The 17,418-nt window shown below is 45.5% G+C and overlaps 2 protein-coding genes across 3 annotated transcripts in view; one reads left to right on the forward strand and one right to left on the reverse strand.

Moving 5' to 3' along the window:
• TTC38 (tetratricopeptide repeat domain 38) overlaps positions 1 to 7,428 on the reverse strand; it is a 31,374-nt gene extending 23,946 nt beyond the window's left edge. The window contains exons 1-2 of one of the 2 annotated variants that reach the window (XM_058190670.1): positions 7,209 to 7,428; positions 401 to 478 (exon numbers count right to left, since the gene is read on the reverse strand). In XM_058190670.1, coding sequence (XP_058046653.1) covers positions 401 to 478; positions 7,209 to 7,232 — 102 coding nt within the window. In that variant the 5' untranslated portion in view covers positions 7,233 to 7,428. The remainder of the gene's footprint in view (positions 1 to 400; positions 479 to 7,208) is intronic. The other variant, XM_058190669.1, reaches the window with a different exon arrangement.
• LOC131202009 (polycystin family receptor for egg jelly-like) lies at positions 7,231 to 16,751 on the forward strand. Its single transcript, XM_058190511.1, has 2 exons — positions 7,231 to 7,456; positions 9,076 to 16,751. Exons 1-2 carry the CDS (start codon positions 7,231 to 7,233, stop codon positions 16,749 to 16,751), a joined length of 7,902 nt encoding a protein of 2,633 aa, XP_058046494.1.
• Positions 16,752 to 17,418: the final 667 nt, after the last annotated feature.

A 17,418-nucleotide genomic window follows, 5' to 3' on the forward strand; every position in this document is an offset into this window, starting at 1 on the left:
TAAAATCGTACACAAGCTGTGTATCTAATTTTAAAAGGGGGAGAGAGAAGTAGGCATTCTGACACCCCACCCCACCCAATATCTTCCTCTGCATTTACAAAGTGCTAGAAAGTCTGCCAAAACTATAACCGGAATCAGAACAACCGAGTTGGAAGGGACCTTGGAGGTCTTCTAGTCCAACCCCCTGCTCAAGCAGGAGACCGTATATCATTCCAGACAAATGGTTGTCCAGTCTCTTCTTAAAAGCCTCCAGTGATGAAGCACCCATCAACTTGCTTGTCTTTATGGTATAAAACTCTTGCAACTTTCCCTCCCTTTGTCACAATTTCTGCAGCTGACCATTAGAAATGAGAAAGTTTATGCCCATCAATCTCTTCAATAACCTTTTCCTCATCCCTACCTGAGTCAACGCAGCATCAAAAAGTTTACAGGCTTCATTATTGGTAGTTGAAAGGAAAAGTCCTGCGTCCTGCCAGGCCTGGAAAAGAGGCAAAATGGAAAAGTTGAAACAGAAGCACAAAATTACAGAAGACACACAAATTCAAATGGTTGTTTATGTTGCTTTTTTTTTTTTTAACAACAAACAGGCTTAAAATCTATGCAACTCTGGTAAATGTATTTTTTTCATTATCTTCAGTGGATTAAAACAGGGGTCTCCAACCTTGGCAACTTTAAGACTTGTGGATTTCAACTCCCACGCTGGGAATTGAAGTCCACAAGTCTTAAAAGTTGCCAAGGTTGGAGACCCCCTGGATTAAAATATAGTACAGCCCAAATTGAGCCCCAAATTTTTGTTGCTAAGGAAGACAGTTGTTAAGTGAGATTTGCCCCACTTTGCAACTTTTATTGCTGGAGTGATTAAGTGACTCACTTTTACAGATAGTCCTCGACTTACAACAGTTCATTTAGTGACCCTTCAAAGTTACAACGGCACTGAAAAAAGTGACTTATGAGAGTTGTTCACAGTTACGACCTTTGCAGCATCCCCATGATCATGTGATCAAAATTCAGACGTGTGGCCACGGGTTCATACTTATGACCTTTGCCATGTCCCAAACAATCATGTGATTTTTTTTGCTGACCTTCAGACAAGCAAAATCAATGGGGAAGCCAGATTCCCTTAACAACCAAGTTACTAACTCATCCACTGCAGTGATTCCCTTAACAACCGAGGCAAGAAAAGCCGTAAAATGGGGCAAAGCGAATGTCTCACTTTAACAACAGATATTTTGGATTTAATTATGATCGTAAGTCGAGGACTATCTGAGTTGTTAAGTTAGTAACAATGACTGTTAAGGGAATCTGGCTTCCTCATTGACTTTGTCAGATTCTTAAAAGCCTCCGGTGATGGAGCACCCACAACTTCAAGAGGCAAGCTGTTCCACTGGTTAATCATTCTCACTGCCAGGAAATTTCTCCTGCGTTCTAGTTTGCATCACTTCTTGATTAGTATTCACCCATTGCTTCTTGTCCTGCCTTCGGATGCTTTGGAGAACAGGCTCACCCCCAGTTCTTTGCGACAGGCCCTCAAATATTGGAACAGTGCTATTATGTTACCCCTAAGGTGAAGGTAAAGGTTCCCCTCGCACATATGTGTTGTGTCTCGTTCGCTTTCCCCGCAGCCGGGCCCGTCTTATCTCCTTCCGAATGCTGAGGAATGTCCTGGCATGCCTCCAGGCCCCAGCCCTGGCTCCATGCCCAGACAGGCCGAGGAAGAAGAAGTGCTTCCAGCCCCCAGCCCTGGCTCCATGCCCAGGCAAACGGAGCAGCTAGACCCCTCCCCCTCCCCCACAGCATGTGAGCCTGAGGAAGGTCAATTACCAACAGCTGGAGACTGGAATGACCCTCGCTTCAGGAGAATTGATAGGCAGCGTCAACAGAAGGAAGGGAGGGGCAGGCCTGGATAAGTGCTGAGTCATGGAGCCACACCCCATGGCCTATATAAAGGATCTGCTTTCTGGCATTCTCTGAGTCAGGCAAAGTCTACCTGATATTGCTGAAGTCAGTTCCTGGTCTCCTGCCTGCCTTGATAACTTTGCTAGGACTTTGGCAGAGCTGCAGAGGCATGCCTGATTTGGATTTCCCTGACCTGGCCGTCAGCGGAGGAGTGGGACACGACAATATGTGCTAGTCGTTGCCGACTCTAGGGGGCGGTGCTCATCTCCGTTTCAAAGCTGAAGAGCCAGCGCTGTCCAAAGATGTCTCCGTGGTCATGTGACCGGCATGACTCAACGCCAAAGTTGGCAGAAGCTGGGACAAGTAATGGGAGCTCACCCCGTTACACGGCAGCACTAGGGATTCAAACTGCCGAGCTGCTGACCTTTCGATCGACAAGCTTAACGTCCTAGCCCCTGAGCCACCGCGTCCCCTATGTCACCCCTAGACAAACCCAATTCCTCTAACCATTCTTCATGTTTTAACCTCCAGTCCTCTAATTATCTTCGTTGCTCTTTTCTGCACTGTTTCCAGAGTCTCTACGTCTTTTTTATAATACAGTGACCAAAACTGGATACAATATTCCAGGTGTGGTCTCACCAAGGCTTTATAACGTGGTACTAATACTTCACGTGATTCTTGATTCTATCCCTCTGTCAATGCAACCTATGATATTTGTGTTGGCTTGTTTGGCTACCGCCGCATACTGCTAGCTCATATTTAAGTGATTGGTCACTAGGACTCCAAGATCCCTTTCACGGATACTGCTCTTGAGCCAGGTTTCACCTGATCTGTACCTGGACATTTGATTTTTCTTGCCTACATGTAAAACTTTACTTTTCTCTACATTGAATTTCATTTTGCTAGATAGGGCCCGGTGTTCAAGTCTGTTGAGATCCATCTGGAACTGAAGCCTGTCTCCTGGAGTGTTGGCTATTCCTGCCAGTTTAGTGTCATCTCCAAATTTGCTGAGTTCTCCTTCTATCCCCTTACCTGAATCATTTATGAACATGTTGAAGAGGACCTTGTTCAGGTACCTCTCTGCTTCCTCCCTTCCATGTAGATGTAGCTCCATTGATGACCACATGTTGAGTGCAATTTGTCAATCAGCTACACATCCATCTGAGGGGTGATGCTGTCTACCCCACATTTTTTTACTCTACCAAGAGATAGGTTGTGGTCTACTTTGTCAAATGACTTACTGAAAGGGTTTTGATTCACAGCCACTCCTGCGAATGCCGCTGGCTTTTAGCACTGTGAGAATACATCCTGAGACAAAAATTTATCATCATTACCCAGCCAGGGTTTTGAAATTCTTCCCTCGAGAGCCAAGACAGACATAATTGCTTTTCATAATAGCCCTACTATTTCTCTCAAACGACATGGCAGGCAGAAAAGAGATAAATCTTTCTTTGATTTGTGCTCAACCCCTGCTCACTTCATGTTGCTTTCTTGGCCTCATCTTCCCTTCTTCTACGATGTTCTTTTGATTCTTCAATTAGCCCAGGCCTGGGATCTTGTGGTAGTCTCCCATCCAAGCACTTAAAGGAGCCCAATCTTGCATAGCTTTATATATTCAGAAAATCATGCTATCTTTTACACGGCTGGTAAGTCAGTCTATCTTCCCCTCCATCCCATAATCTACTGTTGCTACAATCAATTGTAGCAACAGTATTTACCATAGCTAGCAAAAACCAGTATTTTCTATAACTAGCAAATAATGATTGGCCTCACCCCTCAAAGTTGTACTGCAGTTTATTTATTCATATCCGATCTTTATTATTATTGAAAAAATAACTCCAGGTGGCGAACATACTTATATGCTCCTTCTTCCTCCCATTTCCCCCACAACAACAACCCTGTGGCTTGGGCTGAGGGAGTGTGACTGGCCAAAGCAGTGGTGAAATCCAATTTTTTTTACTACCGGTTCTGTGGGCATGGCTTGGTGGGCGTGGCAGGGGAAGGATACTGCAAGATCTCCATTCCCTCCCCACTCCAGGGAAAGGATACCGCAAAATCCCCATTCCCTCCCCACTCCAGGGGAAGGATACCGCAAGATCCCCATTCCCTCCCCACTCCAGGGGAAGGATACCGCAAAATCCCCATTCCCTCCCTATTCCAGGGAAGGATATTGCAAAATCCCCATTCCCTCCCCACTCCAGGGGAAGGATATTGCAAAATCCCCATTCCCTCCCCACTCCAGAGAAAGGATATTGCAAAATCTCCATTCCCACCACACTCTGGGGCCAGCCAGAGGTGGTATTTGCCAGTTCTCCGAACTACTTAAAATTTCTGCTACCGGTTCTCAGAACTGCTCAAAATTTCCACTACCGGTTCTCCAGAACCTGTCAGAACCTGCTGGATTTCACCCCTGGGCCAAAGGTGACCCAGACGGTTTTCACTTACAAATCCAGAGATGGTGGGTTCTAGTCCATCAGAGTCTGAAAACTATCTGGGAAATGGTTTTGAAACTTCAAAACGTCGCCAAGAATGTCCAAGGAGTCGCCAGGAATCAAGACTAAATTGAAGGGCACGCAAGCACACTTGTGCATGCATACACACAAAATCACCCCTCAAAGTATATTCTTCAAGCCCTTCCCCCTAATCTGGCACTTAGTTTCAGTTCAAAGTCCATCTCTTCACAGTCCAGTATGCCTGGATCCTAACAAAGAGCCTGATTGGCATTGGCAGGATATTATTTTTAATGCTTATAAACATAGCACTGCACATCGATGGGCTTTTCTCCTTTTGTTCAATCACGTACAATTCTGATAGATTGCCTAGGGAGTGTTTTGGCAAGGTTTTTTTGGAAGTGCTTTGCCATTGCCTCCTTCCTAGGGCCGAGAAAAAGTGACTAGCACATGCCGGTTTTGTGCCCAAGGTGGTTCTAGAAGTCCCAGTCTCCTGGTTTCTAGCTTGGTGCTTCACCACTACACCAAATTGGCTCTCGTGGTCATTTATCCACACCCCTTGGGTTGAGATGTCCTCACGCATCATGGCCTCACCACACATATCCTGTGCACCAAATTTTGTGACCTCATTCAAGCAACGATGGTGTAGCCTATGTCGTGTCATTTACCACCCTTTCCCCAACCAAACATCTATTTAGGCCAGGGGTCTCCAACCTTGGCAACTTTAAGACTTGTGGACTTCAACTCCCAGAGCTGGCTGAGGAACTCTGGGAGCTGAAGTCCACAAGTCTTAAAGTTGCCAAGGTTAGAGATCCCTGATTTCGGCCATCCAATCCAAGCAAGAACCTAGCCAGAAACTCCAAAAATCCTTAATCCAACTAGTTTAAAGCCAGTTCTAGCAACCGTTTGCGAAACAATTGCAAAACTTCTTCACAAAGCTTCAACCATAGAGTTTTGCCCAGGAGTCTCAAATATCACTTCCTGAACTTTGTCCACGATTCAGCTGCCCAGGTAATGAATAACCTGCTTCCTAATCTCTTCCATCCTTCACCTTACACTTCCCACTCCTTCCACACTTCCCATTAAACTCTTGGGAACTGCTCCCAACCAGACCAGCTCAATTCTGCCTCCAGGAGTTTCAACAGCTGACCAACAAATGCTCGCTGTCTTACACATCGGCAAAAAGAATCAGAACACAAAATAAAAGCTAAGTGGGCATGACCTTGTAGATGACCCTCACTCTATCAAGGACCTTGGAGTACTCATCTCAAATGATCTAAGTACCAAATCCAACTGTAACATTGCCAAAAAGACATTAAGAGTTGTAAACCTAATCTTGCATAGCTTCTTCTCCCGTAATATCACACTACTAACCAGAACATACAAAACATTTGCTAGACCAATTCTCGAATACAGCTCAGCTGTCTGGAACCCACACTGCATATCAGACATTAATACAATTGAGTGCGTCCAGAGATATTTCAAAAGAAGAGTCCTCCATTCCTTTGCTCGCAACAAAATACCTTATGCCACCAGGCTTGAAATTCTGGGTTTAGAAAATTTAGAACTGCGCCGCCTTCGGTATGACCTGAGCATAGCTCATAAAATCATCTGCTACAATGTCCTACCTGTCAATGACTACTTCAGGTTCAACCACAACAATACACGAACACACAATAGATACAAACTTAAAGTGAACCACTCCAAACTCGATTGTAGAAAATATGACTTCAGTAACAGAGTTGTTAATGCCTGGAATGCACTATCAGACTCCATGGTCTCATCCCAAAACCCCAAAAACTTTAACCTAAGACTGTCTAGTGTTGACCTCACCCCATTCCTAAGAGGTCTGTAAGGGGCGTGCATAAGAGCACCAGCGTGCCTACCATCCCTGTCCTAGTGTTCCCTTTAATTGTATTCATTTTATATATTCAATTCATGCTTACACTTATATATATTATGTAATATGTACTCAAATAAATAAATAAATAAAGGAAGGAAGGAAGGAAGGAAGGAAGGAAGGAAGGAAGGAAGGAAGGAAGGGACCATCAGCAGGTCTTCCATGCCAAGGAAGCAAGCTGGCATGGCTCTCCCCCATCCTGTATCTCACACCTTGCCCCAACATCTGCTGCAATTCTGGGGAAAATTGGGGTGTGTGGGTGTGTCCCTTGACCTGCATGCTTCTCTTGCCCCCGAGCAGCTGGGTCTTTGTGACAGCCTGTGCCCAGGAGGGATGGGGCACCACCAGGAAAAGAAGTTTGGATGTGCAAGGGCAAAGTTATTTTCAGACTAACCGCAGTCAAGAAAAGACCATTTTCTGAGTGATGCCACCCAGCAGCTCAGGGTGGCATGCAAGCTGCCCGCGATTCTCAGCCCACTCTGCAGTGGGTGGGCAAACTGGAACCTAACTGGCCCAAAGACCACCCCGAAAGCCTTGGGCTGAATTTGAACCCGGCTCTGTGTGTGTGTGTGTGTGTGTGTGTGTGTTCCTGCACAGAGCCCTTCCTAGGACCGCCCTCCCCTCTGCTCTGCCCCAGGCTGGATCTGGCCGGAGGGAACGTATGGTAGCCCCCCGACACCCTTCCCCGCCTCAATCTCCGCTGATCCGGCCAAAGAAACAGGACGGGACGGGACGGGAGACCACCCGAAACGCCCACTTGGCTGCGTTGCAAGAGCGGGAAGTTCTCCGGCCTCCCTCGGCAAACCCACCGACGCTTTCGAAGCGGCTGCAGGAACTTGGAAGCGGGGCAAAAAACGATCCGGAGCTCCGCAACGGCGGGCGGGCAGGCAGGCCGGCCAAGACGTCCAGCGGCTCCCCCCCCCTCCGCCCCCCCCAACCCTTCTCCGGAGCCCCCGACTCACCTTGCAGTCCCGTAGCCCCGTCATGCCGCTTCTCTGGCTGCCGCCTCCCGTCTGCGGAGCTCCGGCCTCTTTGAGCGAGGAAGGGGCGGCGGTAGGCAGGCGCCGGGCGCCGCCTTCCAAAACGAAACCGCACCCGCCCCGGCTTGTCAGCCCGCCGGGCTCCCTCGCGGCGTCGCAGGGCGAAGGGCTGCTTCGCTCCCCGTTCTCCTCTGCCGGAGCTTCGGGCTGCCCCGGACCCGGCAGCTCGGGTTAGCGAGTCTCCCTTCGTGAGGTGGCCGAACCCGCAGCCCTTGTTGTATAGTTGGTGCTCCATCACTTGAATGTCTATGGAGATTCTCAAGTCATCCAGGTCATGGTTGTCCCCAAGGTGCCTTTTCTTTTTTTTAAAAAAAAAAAATTCTTTATTTTATTGTGATACACAATCTGACAAGCACACAACACACAACTTATTCAAGAATAAATACTAACTCAATCGGAAACTTCTGAGAACTCTAGGAGTGGAATGGTCTGATATATAATGGAGTGGAAGAAAAGTATCTTCTTTGTCTTTGGAAGGGGAGTGGAGGTTTTAAGGAATGACTATGGATTATGATTTGTGCTAGATTTTAATTTTTGTTGTTAGTTTTATACCCTGTACTCGGTTCTCGGAAGTCTTGGGGGGTGGGGGGAGGAAGGGGAAGGGAGGGGGAGGGGGCAGAAAATGGATTGATAGTTAATGTACAAAGATGATTGAAGATGTATAATTAATGTAAGATCGGACCTGCCTGGCTACTACTTTAGAATGAAGGGAAAGAAGGAGTAGAAGAGAGAAGGAGGAAAGAGAAGAGGAGGAGGAGGAAAGGAAGGAGGAGGGGAAGAGGGAGAAGAAAGGAGTAGGGAGGAAAGAGGAGAGGATGTAGATAAGAGAGGGGGAGGATGGTTATGGAAAGTAGAAGAAGGTAGAGAAGGAGAGTAAAAGGAAAAGGAAGGGGGTGGTGACCGGGCAGACCCGATTAATTGTATATGATGGTACATTAAATATGTTATTGGATATGTTATTGGATAAGAATGTCAAAATAAAACTTTTTTGGAAAAAAAAACAACACACAACTTATAAATATCTCCTGTTTTTAAACAAGGTTTCTTAGTGGTCTTCTTTCGCTTTAATACTCCCCCTCCTCATTTCTCATTCATTTTATTTTTTTTCTTATCCCATTTTCTTTATTGACATTAAATTATCTAATATACTAATAGCTTTACTTTTCTACATTCTTATATACTGCTCAAAAAAATAAAGGGAACACCTAAACCACACAATGTTTAATAAGAATATTTCATTCCTTCAGATCTAGGATGTCTTACAGTATTTTTGTGTTCCCTTTATTCTTTTGAGCAGTGTATATCTATTATTTACACATTTTAACTGAAGAGGTTGTTAAAAAATGCTTTTAAAAGGCTCTGACGATCCCAGCTGAGCCATGTGATCATCAGAGCCTTTTTTTTACTTTTAAAAGCATTTTTTCAGCTGAAGAAAAAATGCTTTTAAAAGTTAAAAAAAAAAAACCCCACCTCTGATGATCTTCCGGCTCAGTTGGGCATGGGGGTGGGTGGCAGGGATTTTTGTTACAGGTTCTCCAAACCACCCACCGCCATCGCTACCGGATCAGGTGACCCGGTCAGAACCGGGAGCATTTCACCCCTAGGCAGGATGCTTCAAACATTCAGGAATTTTACAAGATCTTCCACAATGGCCTGGAATTCCAGTTGCTCGGGGCAACCGCTTGGGGGTTCTAGAATCCAAACAATCCGTGTGTTTGGCTTGAGCCGGATGTTGACAAGCTGCTTCTTCCTGAGTGCTCAACCCCCCTCCCCCAAATGCATTGCCCAGAGCTCCTGGTTGTTCTGTTGGGGTATGTTGGTCAGTGTACAACAGCCACACCGCCTCATATTTGGCCTCCCCCTTTGCAGGTGACCTGCTCAAACACCCAGCACCGTGTCTACCAGAAGCACGACACTGAACTGAGCCTCTCATGTGCCTGGGATGGACAGGTTGACCTGAAGTATTCCAGGATGCCTGAAGAGCCACCAGAGATCGAGAGAGGAGAGCCAGATACCCAAATTCTTCCTCCTCCTCCTCACTGTCAGTGGTACCAAGACACCACCTTAGTCATGCAAACCAATGACTGGTCAGGTCGGCTTATGTTGAGCATAGGCCTGGATGGAGAACGGCGCTACTCACCCTGGACCCTGACTCGAATTGTAATGCGGTGTGTGTCGGCCGAGTGCGGTCAGCCTCCCTGCATTCACCACGAAGTTAGCGTTGAAATTTCCAGGCAAGATGTCCACCTCTTCCTCCTGTCACCACAGAACCTTCCTATCTGGGAATGGCAACCTGTGACAGTAGGCTGGTGCGCACGCCTCAAAAGTTTCCCCTGGAGCTACCGCTTGAAGAGTGAAGGGGGCAGCCCCACAGGCCGCCTCATTCCCAGCAACCAATACAGTGAACCCTTTGTTTCCGCTCAAGGCCTCGCCGCACCGTTGCCCCGTGTCTGCGAAGTCTATTATCACTACCACGTCACCATGCGTTATCCCCAGCGTGGATTTTATACAGTTTTGCTGCACCTAGAGAACGGGCCTCCCCTCAGCCTTAGCCTGAGCATCCACGTGCAGTCTGCTCTTCTCCATGTCTTCAGTGCTTCTTCTGCCCTGCTTAGCCGAACCCAGAGATCTTTCACCCTCTCCTGGAATCTCCAGCCTCTGAGCTCCAGCGTAACAGCCTACACACTGGAGGACCTGCAAGGACGGGAGGAATGGTCTCCCTCCTACAAATACAATCCTTTTGCTCTGCAAAGTAATTTCTGTGCTCCGCCCATTTCTCAAGCTTCTGGGAAGAAGGTAATCTCCAGAATCTACTTTCGTACCAGTCAAACATTCTCCGAGAAGCTGAACGGACACTTCAATTTCTCTAACGACACTTTGACTTTCCAAGGACGCAGCGCTGGCCCGATTTCCATCAGGCTAAACCCACAGAAAATCAAAGTAGGGACATACTTTATTAGCCAGGATTATGGGCTCTCGTATTCCACCCTAGAAGGCAACGGGCCCTCCAGTCTCCACCACCTCTTTTTCCAACAAGGGGCCCTTTCTACCTTGATTTCTATTGAATTTGTGAAGATGCAATGGTTCAGGTTCAGCGTGCACTTATATCTGAACCGAAAGGAGGGTCTGTTCAAATCCCTGGCCGAGAAAGAGATGGAAGTTCATGTTTTCAGTGGACATTCTCCCGATAAAAACTTTGTCTATGTTGTGTGGTTTATTCCCGTGCCACACCCCTACCTGCAGTGTGACTGGGCTTTCCACCTGCAGCTTTTTCATTCCAGGAAGGAACACCTCCTTTGGAATAAGACATACACTTATAAGGACCGTGTTAAAAATGCCGTTCGTTTTCTTCCCCATTCTGTCTTCTCTTTCAGACCCACGCAATACGCAGGCTTTGTAGCAGAAGTGAATTGCAGGAAAAATGGACTCGTACGAGCTGTTTTAACAGCCGCTCTCGGGACTTATGCTTCAAAGGTGATGGAGCCAGCTGTGCCCTGCCAAAAACATTATTGCCGTAAACTGACCATTGCAATCCATAAACCCAACCCTTTGGATCCTGTGCTGCGTTATAAAAGAGAGGAAGACGTCACTTTGCAAGCAACAGCCAAAGCGAAATGCAGGACTCGTCCAGATCTTGAATTTCTTTGGAAAATATACAACCTCAGCATTGCATGGTCGATTCCGGATTGGCCAAACCCTCTCGCACTCCCCGAAGGGATGAACACAAGGGGCATCATGTTGCACATACCTGAAAATGCCCTGTCATATGGCTTCTATCATGTTAATTTGACCATGAGCGTGCATCTACCTGCAGAAAACATAACATTTGTTCGGTCTGATTCGGTTTACCTCCAAATTCTAGAAAGTGGGTTAAGGGCAGTTATAGCTGGAGGCCTCTTCCAAATTGTTGGCATTTCTGATCGGTGGTCCTTGGATGGATCCATATCTTCGGATGCAGATTCTGTTGAGCCTCTGGAAGGAATTCTGTTTCACTGGTTCTGCAGCAAACAGGAATTAGACTATTCTGCTATGAAGTTAGGTCCAGGTCAGAAATGCCACTCAGGACAACGTGATCTGTACTGGACCCACTCAAAAGAGCCGGTGCAAGTCGTGGAACCGAAGACCCTTCAGGAAAACACAATGTATTATTTTAAGCTGGTCGCTATCAAGCAAAACCAATCTGCAGCCGCGTTTCAGGCCGTTCAGGCCGTTGCTGGTTCTGGGCCTGTCCTGCGTATCATCTGTTTGGAAAACTGCGAGAAAGTTATCAAAGCCACGGAAAGATTGGTTCTGTACGGGAAGTGTCTGAACTGTGCAAAAGCCCATCCGGTTTACTTTTGGAGCCTCCTTTCAGCAGATTCCAAGGAAATATATTTTGACTGGGCGTCTAAAACAACCACTGGGAGAACAAGTCCGTATTTGCGCATAAATTCTTTGGCCTTTAGCTCCGTGGCTGGCCAGTTGTATATCCTTAAATTGAAAGTGAGTATGCAGGGAGTCCAGTTAGCTGTGTGTAGCTACTCCTTCTATGTCCACATCCCCCCTCAAATTGGAAAATGTTTTGTTGAGCCAAGGGAAGGCATTGCACTGATGACCAAATTCACCCTCCACTGCTCTGGATTTGATGACAAGAAAGGACCTCTTGTCTACAGAGTCACTGCCCGTTCTGATCTAGCCCAAATAGCTAATGTATCATCTTTGCAAAATAACACACTTGGAACCATAGTTTATCTTGGTCATCAGCGGAACACCCCACCCTCATTTCTTCCCAGTGGTACACCCTCTGAAAAATATGCTCTGAACATACTTATTCAAGTTTACGACACCGATGATGCTTTTTCACAAGTCAGCTTGCAGGCAACAGTATTCGAATCAAGGACTAGCAAGCCAACGGATCTGATTCTCAATGAACTATATCAGCTAGTCAGACAGCTCAATAGCTCTGCCTCTGTCTTCCTTGACACCGAAGATTACTTCCACGCGGGCTTCATTATCTATATGGTGGCTTCTGAATTAAATAATATTGAGCCATCGCCCAGTTTTTACCATTCTAAAACTGAACTACGAGAAATGCTGCTGAACGAATCTGCACGGATTCCCCTGACCGAGGCAGGGATACTAAACCAAATAATCTCCGGCATTTGTCAAATAACACAGAATGCAAACGAAGTCAGTAGGAAATCCCAGCTGATCGCGGTCCGAATCCTCCAAAAGACCAGTGAAGCTCTGAAAAGGCACAGAGACGTCGATCTCGGCTCTCAAGAAGCTGAGGTCCTTGCCAGTGGCATTTTTACTGGGCTGTCCAATGTGTTAAGAGCTTCCCTCTTGAACCCCAGGAAGGGACCTGCGAACACCATCAAGGAAATCATTTCAGTGTCAGAGTTATTGGCAGATATAGTTTTGCAAGGTAAAGTCCCCGGGGAAGACCACGTTAATATGGAAGCCAAAGGCTGGTCCATCCGTTTATGGAAAGAGGAAAAGCGGGACGTTTCTAGGACTCTCTCCGAGAGGAGATCTTGTAAGAATTGCTTTTATCCTAAACTGAAGTTGGAAAGCCAGGCGGAGTTACCAGCAGATGCGCCGATTTTCATGGTTCATTATGTATTTGAGGAAAATCCTTTCCCTTGGCTGAGGAAGGCAGTAGATAATTACACAGTTGTGATGGGGTTCAAAGTGGCTGGTGCCAAAGCAAATGGTGACGTCATTGGGGTCATCCCTAAAGTGTCCGAAGTGATCATGGATAGAATAGATAAGGATCCCCTCGCATTTAATCTGACGATAGGGCTGGATAAAAAGCGTGTGGTAACAGCTGGTGGTTTTAGCATAGAAGTCAGTAGAAACTCTCCAGACATATATGTCCAGATTCTGTGCCATAGGAACATCACTTTCAATGTCTCCATCTACTTGGGACTCAATTTTAGCTCCCCCCCACTTGTGTCTTATATTGCTTTCTCTGACAAACCTTCTACCCCGACCAATATTGAATGTGCAATTGAGGCTCCATACATGGTTTGCCTTCCGCAGGCATTGCTCTGGTCTGAACCTGCAAGTAAACAGAATATTTCCGTGGTCCTAAGATCTCCACCCATGGTCAGAAAGCAGACCACCAAGATAGTTCGCATTGTAGTTTTTACCGCAAGCTGCCGAGATCTGGGTCACCTTCCAAACTTTGAACTGTCGGAAGAGACTTGCCACCTTGGCCCTCAGACCAGATTGTCCAAACTGCACTGTGTCTGCGGAGCGAACCCCAGAATGGCTCAGCGCCAATTATCAAAGCCTTCAAAACCTGAAGTCAGATTTGTCGGTGGCACATTTGTTATTTACCCCAATCCTTTGGACATCAAAAAAGTACTCGTAGCAAGTTTTGACACAAATCCAGTGACGATTTTGACTGTGTTTTTCATTTTTGCTGGCTACATCTTCTGTGCATCCTGGGCCATCATTAGAGATAAAGATGACATGAGGAGAAAAAACAAAATCTTTGTCTTGCCAGATAATGACCCTTATCACAGAATGCATTATCTGGTCACCATCTATACCGGAAGTCGCTTGGGATCCGGAACCACGGCTGATGTTTTTCTTGAATTGATCGGGAGAGATGGTTACAGCGACATCCATCGTATGAAGCACCCCAAATTCCGAACCCAGTATCGCGGAGCTGTTGATACTTTTCTTTTCGCTACAAGATATGACCTAGGGGATATTTATTGCATTCACATCTGGCACAATAACAATGGTTCTTCCCCAAACTGGTATTTAAGCAGAGTCAAAGTATTTAATGTGGATACTCAACGGTCGTGGCTGTTTATATGTAGGAAATGGTTAGGCCTTGGCAAGGCGGATGGCAAAATAGAAAGATACATTTTTTCTTCGAATCTAAAATCAAGGTTAGAGAAAATGGATTATTTTCTGATACACCTGGCGAGAGACTTGGAAGATAATCATCTCTGGCTTTCCATATTTTCTCAAGTGGTCACTGGTACTTTTAACAGGCTACAGAGAGTTTCTTGTTGCCTGGCTATAATGCTTTCAACTTTGCTCCTGAACATCATGTTCTTCAGTGGGGAGGAAGAAGAAATCATGTCATTAAAATTCCGGATTGTGAGATCCATGTACATTGGAGCATTCAGTGCTCTGTGTTGTGTTCCTTTACAGCTGACTATGACCGTCCTATTTAGATACTCCATGGAAAAACCTTCCGATGACAAGGACGATATAGTGCCTGACTATAGTCCCTCATCTTCAGAAACAAGTGAGGAAGATGAAGAAAGCTCCTCATCGTCCAGTACTGATGAAGAAGACGAGGCCAAAGCAGGTGGTAGCGCAACTAATGTCTCAGAAAAGGAACCCTCTAAAATTAGTGCAAAGAAAAGGATAATTATGCTGATTAAGGTGTTTACTCGAAAGCCACAGTTTGCCTGGTGGTGGAGATACGTTGCATGGGTCATCGTTTTTTTCATGTCTTTCGTCTCTGCCGTGTTCATCATCTTATATGGCCTCACCTACGGCTATAGCACCTCCACAGAATGGTTCATAGCATCCATGACATCATTTTTTGAGAGTGTCTTCCTGCTGCAAACCCTAAAGATGGCCCTCAGCTCAGGAGTCAGTACCATTAGTATCAAGTACTGCAAGCACATCTCCTGGGTATCGGCAGAGCAATACCAGAAGATGAAGCTACTCAGAGTGAATATAGATCCTAGGGACGTCAGGAAGATTCACCACGAACTGGTCAAGATTAGGCAGAGCAAGGAATATGAGCCTTTGGAAGAGGACGAAGTCATCATCTTAAGGAAAAAAGTACGGGCACAACACCTAGCATTTGTTTTCATCAAGGACATCATTTGTCATCTTATCTTTGCCTCCTGCGTCCTAACCATGGCTTACTCTACTCTACCCACCGTTTCCTTTTACCACAATAAAGTAATCCATGATAAATTTAATCTTGGTCTGTCCAAAGTAACCAAACTTGAGGACATTTACATCTGGATGAGTGACACTTTTGTACCATTGATACATAATGACTATCAACCCAGCTACCTTTCAGAGTCATGGTCCAAAATCCTGGGTTTGCCCAGAATGAGACAGGTCAGAGGTCTGCATCTTGAAAGGCCTTGTTTTCCTCCAGGCCACTTCGCCAACAATTACTTGATCGGCCAAAGATCCTGTCACTATGATTTCGCTAATGATCCAGAAGATCAAAAGCACTACCTTGGGTCATGGACCAAGCCGGTTGACATGTCCGTCTCTAGTCACGTTGCCAATTTTCAAGGATTCACGTATCAGTCAGATATTGATCAATGGGAATATAAGTCTTATGGTGTGGTAAATTCATATGGCCCAGGGGGATACTCGTTTTATTTTTTCCCAGGAGAACAACGACCAAATACAACAATAAGATTGGAAGATTTGCGAAGCAATAAATGGCTTGATAAAAGGACCCGGGCACTGATTTTTGAGCTGACAACCTTTACTCCGGATGTAGCGCTATTCTGCAGTATCACAGTCATTTTCGAGTTTACCAACTTTGGCATCATTAGTTCAACTTTGTCGGTTCATTCCTATACGCTCTCCAAATTCCAGTATGAAAGCACCGCCCGGTTGGTGATTTTTGGACTCATGGTTTACATTCTTGTCTTCTACTTAGCGGATGAATTTCATATGTTACGTCAAGAAAGGATAGGTTATCTCCAAACTGCGACCAATTTAAATAATTTCGCCATAAAGAACATCTGCATGTTTTTTGTACTACTCATCGCCCTGAAATACAAGATGGCGTTCACCTTGCTCGAGTTTTATCTGCTCAATCCAGAACAATTTGTCCCCTTCCATGTTGTTTCTCAAATTGACCAGCTCTACGTGATGGTGGCGGGTATTTTAGGTTTTCTCCTGGTGCTGAAACCCTACCGATATTTCAGGTTCCTGTACAAGGTGCGCCTTGCGGAACAAACCATGTCAGCAGTCTTCCCTGTGTTTCTTAATTTGACAGCCCTCGCCGTTTTGTTGTTTTGCTCGTTCATGTCCTTTGGCTATCTCATATTTGGTCAGTATGAGTGGTCCTTCAGCAGCTGGATTCACTCTCTGCAGACCGTCGTTTCCTATTGCTTTTCAGGTTTTAAGCAGATGGATGTTGCGTCGAGATGGTGGCTCACCATATTTTTCCAAGCGTCGTTCCTAGTTACAGTGATGTTCACCTTCGTCAATTTATGGAGAAGCCTCTTAATATCGACTTACACGTCGATGAAACAGACGGTTTACGAGCAACATTCGGATGAAGCCGAAGCCATCAACTTTTTGTATTTGAAGTTGCGAAGCATCTGGCGTACTTTAACCCGCCAGCCAGACTCTGGTGACGATTACGTCAATGTTACAATATTTGGTAAATCGGTAGTTAGGGATAGTCAACAGCCGGGGCTGAAATGCAGTAAAATAGAAGGCAAGAAAATGGTTTTTCTTACCGTTTGAGAAAGGCTTCCATAAAAATCAGGGACATTTTTATTGCTTCTGTCCCAACCTGAGCTCCAGAGTTTTCAGTCTCAAAAAGTTATCTTGCAACCATCTTCATCTTCGATGCAATTTTGATTCCGCCCAAATTCTTATTTGTCCTGTAACAACAAGCAGCCCATTATTTCATACACATTGCCATTTTAAAAAAAAATTGTTTTGTTCTACATTCCAGATTATTCTAATAAATAGTCTATTTAAATCACGTGCTTTTTCAAATGATTTTTTTTTGGGGGGGAGGGGGGATTAGTAAGATTAGACAATTCTGCCATTGTAGCAGATTTTATTTGAACTGCATTTAGCAATCAGGTTGAACAAATAATATCAAGTAACAAACAGCAGCAAGACAACACAAGACAACTGATAATGCGCTACCACTTCTCTAATTTTTTTAGCCTGGTATTTCTAAAATCACCAGTATTTTGTGTGAGAGTGTAAAAGTTCTGATCTAGTTGTAATAAAAATGTCAGCTATGGAAGTTGCGCAATCAAAATGTAGGACCCAAAGCAAATAATCAAGGCTCATGGCAGCATTTATTCATTGAACAGTGTGTACTATAGAACCTCCTTCTAGAGAATAATGGGGGAAATCCTTATAGAGAAAAGGGTGTATCATATATACGTATTTT

The sequence above is a fragment of the Ahaetulla prasina genome, chromosome 7 (assembly GCF_028640845.1).
Source record: "Ahaetulla prasina isolate Xishuangbanna chromosome 7, ASM2864084v1, whole genome shotgun sequence".
Taxonomy (NCBI): domain Eukaryota; kingdom Metazoa; phylum Chordata; class Lepidosauria; order Squamata; family Colubridae; genus Ahaetulla; species Ahaetulla prasina.

Excerpts from the sequence above, each read along its gene's own strand:
- LOC131202009 (XM_058190511.1), top strand. The coding sequence starts at position 7,231 with ATGCCGCTTCTCTGGCTGCCGCCTCCCGTCTGCGGAGCTCCGGCCTCT. Across the intron at positions 7,457-9,075 it reads CCCCGGACCCGGCAGCTCGG|AGCTCCTGGTTGTTCTGTTG; the intron begins GTTAGCGAGTCT and ends TGCATTGCCCAG.